The 10,902-nt window shown below is 26.9% G+C and overlaps 1 protein-coding gene across 2 annotated transcripts in view; it reads left to right on the forward strand.

Annotated features, from left to right (window-relative positions):
- The window catches only part of LOC108561436 (transmembrane protein 65), a 33,778-nt gene extending 29,272 nt beyond the window's left edge, over window positions 1-4,506 (forward strand). For both annotated transcript variants that reach the window (XM_017919374.1, XM_017919383.1), the window contains one exon: window positions 4,041-4,506. In XM_017919374.1, the coding sequence (XP_017774863.1) occupies window positions 4,041-4,373 (333 nt within the window). In that variant the 3' untranslated portion in view covers window positions 4,374-4,506. The remainder of the gene's footprint in view (window positions 1-4,040) is intronic.
- Window positions 4,507-10,902: the final 6,396 nt, after the last annotated feature.

The raw sequence follows: 10,902 nt of genomic DNA on the forward strand, positions 1-10,902 counted from the left end.
TTGTCTCTTGTCGCTGGAATTTAGAATAAATTAGTTTTATCTCTCAGGCTAGACTGAATTTTATAGACATCTGTTTTTTTTTACGTTTTTTTACTACTACGTCTCATTCATTGTTTCCTTATTTTCATTCATAGTTTTTGTACGTATTTCCGATAAGCGCCACATGTCTGTCTTTTTTTCCTGCATTCCTTTAGGCGCCACGAAAATAGTAGTTTTTTAAATTTAATTTATTCTTCTATTTATTAAATCGGTAGCAATCGAAATCTCGCCAATCAAAATCCCGACTGTATCAAAGTCACTTTTAAATTGTTATTAATGATAAATAACAATAATTAATAATCTAATAATTATTAATAATTCAACAAAATCAAGAAAATATAATAAATTTATATTAATTTATTGTTTTATTAATAATAAAAATGTTGCACATGGTCCCATTTCTAACGTCGGGATTTCGATTGACGGGATTTCGGTTGTCGAGATTTCGATATAGACTATTATTGAATGAATGCACACATTTCCTTCAATCTTATTTATCTGCGTTTTAATTGCATAACTTACATTTTTTAACGAATGTATTAATTATTATTTCTCTAATAAAATACATTTTGATGCAAATACAGATTTAATTATATAATTGATCATCATAAAAACTTGACTAAATAATGACGAATTATATAACGAAATTTGATTGTAATTTCGATATTGTTTTTGATATTCACTAATGTAAACTCGTTGTGAATTATATTCTATTATAGATATTAATAATCTGATGATTTTATTGTACAATTAAAGAGTTTTATTACATAATTTCATAATTTTTCGATAATCACTTCACTTTTTAATTGGATTAAAAGCAACACAAAATTTGTTGCTTTTATATATTATTACATACATTATGAATATTCTCATATAAACTGAACTTTAAATTGATGATTCGTATTCCAAAAAAATAAGTATTTTTCACTACCTTTTAGCTCCATAAAAAGGTAAAAAAAAAGATTTATAGCTGCTCTCGTATTTACGATTTTTCATTTAGCGCATGAAACGAATATGAGGGAATTTCTTGTAAAGTCTACTACAAAGCGAAACGCGTTTTTATAGCCAATTTTATGTTTTCTGAATGATCGCCTTTGTAAAATCATAGTTATTTATTTTTATACACACATTTTGTATACATTTTCTTAAAAAGTAACATTGTTATTACAACTAATGTAATACAGTGAATAACGAGAATTCATAAAATATTCACATTTTTTTCTTAAATAGTCACGTTTTGAAGAAAACTTATTATAACGAAAAATCATTAAACTATTAAAATTATAATAGGAAATGAATGCAGATTTTACTATTTTATTAATTAAGATACATCAGTTAGTTTTATTTGAAAATGATTGACAATAAAAGGAAGTTAATAAAGTTAGAAGACAATAGATGGCAAAGCTATATAAATTTTATTTGCTTTTTATTCGAGTGGATTTTACGTGTTTTCAGTGAACGAATGAACTAATAAGACACATTTTCAAATAAAAAATCGAGAATCCAGGATTTTAGCAATTATTACGATTTCATGATTTTTATTTTATTTATATAAAAAAAATATCTAGAATTTATAAAAATGTTTAACTTAGTAACGTAAATAACAAATTAAAATCTAAGTATTTTTATTTTTTTTTAAATATATAGTAATTTTCATAATTTATTACTTTTTTGCTATAAAAAAAATGATTCTTGAATCATTTTTTTATATAAAAGTCTCCTATATTAAACTGTGTTTGGTAAATTTGTGTAGAACTGAATTTACATGAGAAAACACTATAGTGTGCAGCGTTTTGTACGATATAGAAACCACTTTAATACTTTCAACGTTATCCAGTTTTTTTGTTTTCTCGTTATTTTTCCAAGCTTATCTCTTTTTTTTACTTATTTTGCTGGATATTATTTATTATATTTGGACGTAATCCAACCAGCGTGAAAGAAACATTATCGAAGCTTAGATCCCTAAAATTAGTAGAATCAAAATCGTGTTTGTTTTCATCATCATCATCATCTGCTTTAAAGCTATAAAATATAATTTGTATTATTAATTTACAAATTTGTATTTGCAATATTTTTAATTTTTTATTTGATCCTTTTGAGTATGGAAATTTACAAATATTTAAGTTTGTATCTTAAATAATTAATCAGTTTTTTTTTAAATTTATTACAGCTTTCATAAAAATCTCGTTACTGTCAATTTTTATTTGACAACTATGCGTTTCCATATGATTTATGTAACTCCAGGATCATCTAATTTATTAAATCTGTCATATAAGTAGCATTATTGTCAGTTTCTATTTGACATTTACATAGTTTGGATCATCTAATTCTTTAATTTAACTCCAGAATCATCTAATTTATTAAATCTGTCATAAAGTAGCATTTCGATTTGATATTTGCATACTTTGGATCGTTTATTTTTCTTATTTATATAAATCCTGGATCATCTAATTTATTAAAGCTGTCACAAACGTAGTATTACTGTCAATTTCCATTTGACATTTTCATAGTTTTGATTATCTAATTATTCAATTTATGTAACTCCACAATCATCTAATTTATTAAATCTGTCATAAATGTAGAATTACTGTCAATTTTCATTTGACATTTGCATAGTTTGGATTATCTAATTTTCTTCTTATGTAAATCCTGGATCATCTAATTTATTAAAGCTGTCATAAACGTAGCATTACTGTCAATTTCCATTTGACATTTGCATAGTTTTGATTATCTAATTATTCAATTTATGTAACACAACAATCATCTAATTTATTAAATCTGTCATAAAAGTAGCATTGCTGTCAGTTTTCATTTAATTAAATAACAGTTGACAATTAAATGACAGATATAATACAACACAATTAAATAACACTTAAAACAAGGCAGTAATATGGTTCTTAAACTAAAGCTGTTGAAGCTTAAATAACTTACAGATATTACAAAGGGAAAATATATAGTATTTCTCATTAAGTTAGGAAATGGGAGATCATTTCGGTAAGACACAATTCTCGTGCACAAAAGTGCCAAGACTGGAGCCTCTCGCACGATATACACTTAACTTTCCTATTCAAATCACTGAACGCTTTTCATCTCACACATCCCACGTTTCCTCCCCGACGATCTTTAAGACACGGACAGTTAATCCATCATACTTGAGAATCTATTAAATTTTCTTATATTTCCATGAGAACAAAAACCCATTTTAGAAGACAAACAAATATAAGAAGAAACGCAATTAATATAGGTAGTATTACGCTCTGAATTATAAAGGATCTCGTAAATGCGGTTTCGTGTAAAATTCAATTACTTTTCGGCATTACATTATTCAATGTTTTTGGTCGTTGTCCAAGGACGCGGCGAGGAATTTGCCGAAAGCCGGTCCAATTACACCTCGCGCTGCGGTGCAGTCGTGCCACTCAATTAAATCTAATGGAACGGAGCCGAATTCTGTCCATTCATAATTAAATGTTTCAAACCTGAAATGTTTTTCATAATTAAAACAAACAAACGTCCTCCTGAAAATAATTAATTATTAATCAGAACCTCTGAGACTGCACAGTCAACAGCAGCGTTTCCCAACCTTGGAAATGTTTAATGTGTTTCGAAATGACAGCTTTCATCTTACATAACCTTATGTGACAGCTGTCACCTTACATAACCTTATGTGACAGCTGTCACCTTACATAACTTATGTGACAGCTGTCACCTTACGTCAGTACAAATACAGGCAAAAATGTTATTTTAACAGTTGTCAGTGTCAAAATAATTTGGATCACAGTACAAAAACAAAAAAAAATATTAGGTCGCGCGATTATAATATTAGTATTGACCACAGATATTATTTTTATAGTTTTTACAAATTGATTTTAGTTTTGCTACAAGTAATTTTTAGAAATCCTTACAGTTTCGCTAATAAATTTGTCTGTAGACTTAAATTTGTTATAAAATCCTTCCATGTTACATGAACTTATATTTTCATGTTTTTTTCTTTCTTTTTGCAGGGTGATTATATTGACCTATACCTAGGTTCGTACTTCTGCATGTCGACGATGGCAGCCGCCGCCTTGGGGAACACCTTCTCCGACGTCCTCGGTATAGGCACCGCCTTCTACGTGGAACGTCTTGCGAACAGGATCGGCTTCAATCCACCGAAACTGAGTCCCATGCAGATGGACATGCCGAGATCGAGGAACTTCGCAAACCTTGGCAGGGTTTTAGGAGTGACCGTCGGCTGTCTGCTAGGAATGTTCCCGTTGCTCTTCCGAAAGAGCAAGGAGGAAGAGGCACAGGCCAAAGCTGAAGTCATCGCGATCACAGTTCCACTGAAGGACTAAATCTTAAAAACCCATCTGAATTATTGTTTAAATTTCCCGCGCATTTCGTTTTAACGTCCGAAACATCCTCTCTGTTCTGTTTGTTGTACACCCATTTGTAAATCTAAACTGTATGGATGAGACCAAAAAAAAAGTAATAATAATATTTTAGAAAGTACGCTCTTGTACAAATGAAGAATTAATCAAAATGAATACTTAACGTATAGCGAAAATCTTAAGTGTTAAAGCTCAATTCGTTTATTTTCTTTTTGTAATTTGTATAGGAGAGTATACACCAACTTTATTATTTATTGATTTTCACAATAATATTTATTCTAATAGTATGTTTTGTATATACTTTTGTACTGTTTCCTGCAGTTAGTTTATTTTCTTTTTATACTGATATTATTATTATTAATTGATTTGTTTTTTTTTAATTACTAATTCTGCTAATTATTGATTAGGTCCGACAATACTTTTGGAATCGAACGCGAATTCCTGTACATAATTAATAGTCTAATTTATTATTTTTTTTGTTCGTTCTGCTCGTTTTTTTTTCATTTTCCATTCCAATCTTTTTGTTTTTCTCTTTGGAAATCGATGAATTATCGTAAGAGTTTGGAAATCCTGCCTATTAGATCTTGTAAATAAATTTTCTCTTACTAAAGATTTACTTGTGACTATCTGTTAAATATCATCCCAAAATACTTATAATTCAGTACAAAATGTTCTGTTTTTGGATATTTCATTAACAAAACGCCAATAAACCTGATTTTTAAATTAACTGTGACAGGCAACCAAATGAACAAGGTCAATAGTTACAAAACAATTAGTCTATAATCATAAACGTTAGTAATTATAAAAATGATTACTTTGTATAATGTTTAATGATAATTTTAATTATTGACTTTACAAATAAAATTATTTGAAATTTTTATTAGGCAACCAAATGTACGTCAACTAAAAATTGACAAATCTACAAAAATATTTCTTTTTAAAATCGTTACAAAAGCGCGAAACTACAAACATTTTGTAATGTTTACAATGTAAATCAAAGAATTCTCAAAATAATTACTTCATATAATGTTTAATGATAATTTTAATTATTGACCTTACAGATAAAATTATTTGAAATATTTATTAGGCAACCAAATGTACGTCCACTAAATATTGACACTAATATTTATTTTTAAAATCGTTGCAAGAGCGTTCATAGATGGCGCCAAAGGTACTTGTACGAATTTACATTAACTCTGAACGTGTATTGCTTAACTGCAAACATTATGCAATGTATACTATGTAAATCAAATAATTCTCTTTAAAAATGCGTTCATTTTCGATAACCTTACGGGAAATTCCCAACATCTAACAGAAAACAAACACCAAATCCAACATTCTCAACGTCTGATTAACATGTTTTGTCGGAATTATAACAAAAATTGGCTTATCTTTCCCAATTACTCACATTTAAATATAAACCCACGATTATTTTAATTGGCAACGAAAACAACAAGCTTTGACTCATGTAGATTTTATTTTAATAAGAAACAAACACATATGTTCATGAATTTCTGATGATCACATTATTAATGAATAATGTAATTAATACATAACAATTACATTATTGGTTTACTAAGAATAAAATATATAAAATTCATTGATTTTTTCTATGAAAAATATGATCGAATCCTCGATGAATATGAAGTAAAAATAAAACAAACAACAATAATTGTTAAAAAAAATTGTAGTTTTTCTTAAAGTAAGGAAATTGAGGATTTTAACAGCAACTTTATATAGTTTTGGGTAGTTGTTTAGTTGTTCAATTGTTTTATGAGCGTTTGTTTTGAAACACATGATTTTATTTTAAGTTATAAGTGATATGGTGTAGTAACATTACGCGCAACTTGACAAGTAACTTCCGTTGTCTTGAATTGAATTGATCTGATTACAACTTGTAATAATACTTAAGAAATATCTACATATTATGACAGAAGTTGGTATACTTGTCATGAGCTGTCATGTAGCTGTCATTTTATTTAAACTATCATGAGATTACACAGCTATCAACTGAGTGTTATTTTCGTTGGTACACCTGCAACAACTGTCAAATAAGATTTAATAATTTCGAATCTAGCAGTTGTTACATCTCATTAAGCTGTGGTGCAACAACTTTTACCAAAATCGTCGACTTTCCCTAAGAGCAGGAACTTTTGGTTGGAAGCAATGCAAAATTGTTTTCAATTTAAATTTAACCACACTAAAAGCAACAAATTTTCAAGTATTAAATTTAATAAAAAATAAAATGAAAATTGATGATTTATCTATGAGTAAGAATTTTAAGGAAAATGATGAAAACTTTTCTCAATTAATTAATTCAAGTTTTTATTCAGTCCAAAAACACATTTTTCTTAAACTTAATATTTATATACATTGAAGTTTAATATAAGAAATAAGTTCAAGCATTAAAGTTATCCAGTTTTCCTGCGAACAAGATCTGATCGCTGGGTTTATATTGAAGGGAGTAAAAGAAGGCATGATCTGCATTGAATTTGATGATTTCGATAACCTTAGACATGAGTGACTTCCCCTTCTTATTTTTAGCTGAAAAAGAGAGAAAGATTCATCAATGCTTTCAGTTTCAGTACAATAAATGTTAGTATTAAAAGGATTTTAAAACAAATTTTATAAGGAAAATACGTGTAAGTAAAGATTTTGAACAAAAAAAATCTAAAAATCAATGTTAAAAAGAAATAAACAAAAATAAAACACTTGGACTTTAGCAAATTGTCTTTTGTTTTTGTCGAAACAATTAGTTAACAAAGTGTATTAGTTTATTCATTAAAGAAGCCATTTTCTTTGAAATTAAAGTTACATAATAAATATATATATATATACTTTTTTTATTAAATATTCATTGATCAAAGTTGTCCACTTTTCCTGCAAACAAGATCTGATCGCTCGGAATATATTGAATGTAGTAAAAGAAGGCATGATCTGCTTTGAATTCGTTCACTTCGATTTGCAATACCGAGCATTTCAACTTCTTAATTCCAGCTGAAAAAGAAAATAATGGATGATTCATTAATGCTTTCAATTTCAATAAGAATACATCATAAATTACATAAAAAAAACTGGAAATTATGAAAATAAATCAAATATAAATTATGTCCCTCGAGGCTCAACACTAGAACCTGCGCAAATTATTTACTGTTTTTGTCGAAAAAAAAAATAAATTTAAGAAGATTAAAGTATTCTAATTAAAATTAGTATCAAGACAAATTCAATGAGAACGGTTAGAAATTATATCGAAATGAAAACTAACAACCAGAATGGATTTAAATGTATTTTATTAGTTGATTCATTAAAGAAACCTTTTTCTTTGAAATTAAAGTTACATAATAAATATACATATTTTTTTATTAAATATTCTTTGATCAAAGTTGTTCACTTTTCCTGCAAACAAGATCTGATCGCTTGGAATATATTGAATGTAGTAAAAGAAGGCATGATCTGCTTTGAATTCGTTCACTTCTATTCGCATTATCCTGCATTTACTCTTCATAATTAAAGCTGAAAAAGAAAATAATGGATGATTCATGAATGCTTTCAATTTTAATGAGAAAATCAAGAAATGTTAGTTTTGAAAAGGATTTAAAACCAAATTAATAGAGAATACAATAAAGTTAAATACACGTATCTAAACATTTGGAATTACAAGAAAAAACAATGGAAATTATGAAAATAAATCAAATATAAATGATGTCCCTCGAGGCTCAACACTGGGACCTTCGCAAATTATTTACTGTTTTTGTCGAAAAAAAAAATGATAAAATTGAGAAGATTAAAGTATTCTAATAAAAATTAGTATTAAGACAAATTCAATGAGAACGGTTAGAAATTATATCGAAATGAAAACTAACAACCAGAATGGATTTAAATGTATTTTATTAGTTGATTCATTAAAGAAACCTTTTTCTTTGAAATTAAAGTTACATAATAAATATACATATTATTTTTATTAAATATTCATTCATCAAAGTTGTCCACTTTTCCTGCAAACAAGATCTGATCGATGGGATTATATTGAATGTAGTAAAAGAATGCATGATCTGCATTGAATTCGTTCACTTCGATTCGCATTATCCTGCATTTCCTCTTCATAATTAAAGCTGAAAAAGAAAAGAATGGATGATTCATGAATGCTATCAATTTTAATGAGAAAATGAAGAAATGTTAGTATTAAAAAGGATTTTAAACCAAATTAATAGAGAACACAATAAAGTTAAATACACGTATCTAAACATCATGAAAAAAAACAAAAAAAAAACTGGAAATTATGAAAATGTATCAAATATAAATGGTTTCCCTCAAGGCTCAACACCTTCGCAAATTATCTTCTGTTTTTGTCGAAAAAAAAAAGATAAATTTAAGAAGATTAAAGTATTCTAATTAAAATAAGTATTAAGATAAATTCAATGAGATTGGTTAGAAATTATAACGAAATGAAAACAAACAACCAGAATGAATTTAAATGTAGTTTATTAGTTAACAAAGTGTATTAGTTTATTCATTAAAGAAACCTTTTTCTTTGAAATTAAAGTTACATAATAAATATACATATATTTTTTATTAAATATTCATTGATTAAAGTTGTTCACTTTTCCTGCAAACAAGATCTGATTGCTTGGATTATATTGAATGTAGTAAAAGAAGGCATGATCTGCATTGAATTCGTTCACTTGGATTTGCATTACCAAACATTTCCCCTTCGCAATTAGAGCTGAAAAAGAAAATAATGGATGATTCATGAATGCTTTCAATTTTAATGAGAAAATCAAGAAATGTTAGTATTAAAAAGGATTTTAAACCAAATTAATAGAGAATACAATAAAATTAAATACAAGTATCTAAACATCATAAAAAAACAAAAAAAAAACTGGAAATTATGAAAATGTATCAAATATAAATGGTGTCCCTCGAGGCTCAACACCTTCGCAAATTATCTTTTGTTTTTGTCGAAAAAAAAGATAAATTTAAGAAGATTAAAGTATTCTAATTAAAATTAAGATAAATTCAATGAGATTGGTTAGAAATTATAACGAAATGAAAGCAAACAACCAGAATGGATTTAAATGTACTTTATTAGTTAACAAAGTGTATTAGTTTATTCATTAAAGAAACCTTTTTCTTTGAAATTAAAGTTACATAATAAATATACATATATTTTTTATTAAATATTCATTGATTAAAGTTGTTCACTTTTCCTACAAACAAGATCTGATCGCTTGGATTATATTGAATGTAGTAAATGAAGGCATGATCTGCATTGAATTCGTTCACTTGGATTTGCATTACCAAGCATATCTCCTCCATAATTAGAGCTGAAAAAGAAAATAATGGATGATTCATGAATGCTTTCAATTTCAATGAGTAAATCACGAATAGCCGAAATATTTAACTTCAAGAAATGTTAGTATTAAAAAGGATGTTAAACCAAGTAATTAGAGAACACAAAAAAAATGAAATATAAATGATGTCCCTCGAGGCTCAAAGCTTGGACCTTCGCAAATTATCTTGTGTTTTTGTGAAAAAAAAATGAATTAAAAGAAACATATTCAAGTTTAGTAAAAAGAAAAAGAAAACAATATGAACGACTTTTATCAGTTTCCAATTTGTATTATTTTATTCATCCATAAAGCTTATTGCTTATTTCATTTAAAGTTACATAATAAATATATTTATTTATTTTATTAAACATTCATTCATCAAAGTTGTCTAGTTTTCCTGCAAACAAGATCTGATTGCTCGGATTATATTGAATGAAGTAAAAGAAGGCATGATCTGCATAAAATTTGATCACTTCGTCTGGCATTATGATCTCACATCTCTCCATAAAAATTGCTGAAAAAAAAAGATAAAGGAAGATTCATTTCCAATGAAAAATCACAAATAAACGAAATGTTTAACTACTAAAAGAGAATATACAAAAGTTAAATACTAAACATTTTGAATTACAAAAAAAAACAAATATAAATGATTTCCCTCGAGGCTCAGCACTTTGACCTTCGCAAATTATCTTCTCTTTTTGTCAAAAAAAAATGAATGAAAAGAAACATTTTTTTTTTATAATTTCATTTGTGTTTTTTTTTGTAATTCATTTTAGTATTTAACTTGTATATTCTCTTTAGTATTATTGTGATTTTTTTTTATTGGAAATGATCTTTCTTATCTTTTTTTTTCAGCAATTTTATGAGAGATGTGAGATCATATGCCAGCGAAGTGATCAAATTTAATGCAGATCATGCCTTCTTTTACTACATTCAATATAATCCGAGCAATCAGATCTTGTTTGCAGGAAAACTGGACAACTTTGATGAATGAATGTTTAATAAAAAAATTAATATATTTATTATGTAACTTTAAATGAAATAGAAATAAGCTTTATGATGAATAAATAATACAAATTGGAAACTATAAAAACCATTCATATTGATTTAAAATTGACTATAAACTTTTCATTTTTTTTTTGTTATATTTACTAAACCTGAAT

The sequence above is a fragment of the Nicrophorus vespilloides genome, unplaced genomic scaffold (genome assembly GCF_001412225.1).
Source record: "Nicrophorus vespilloides isolate i.1.1-1 unplaced genomic scaffold, Nicve_v1.0, whole genome shotgun sequence".
Lineage (NCBI taxonomy): Eukaryota > Metazoa > Arthropoda > Insecta > Coleoptera > Silphidae > Nicrophorus > Nicrophorus vespilloides.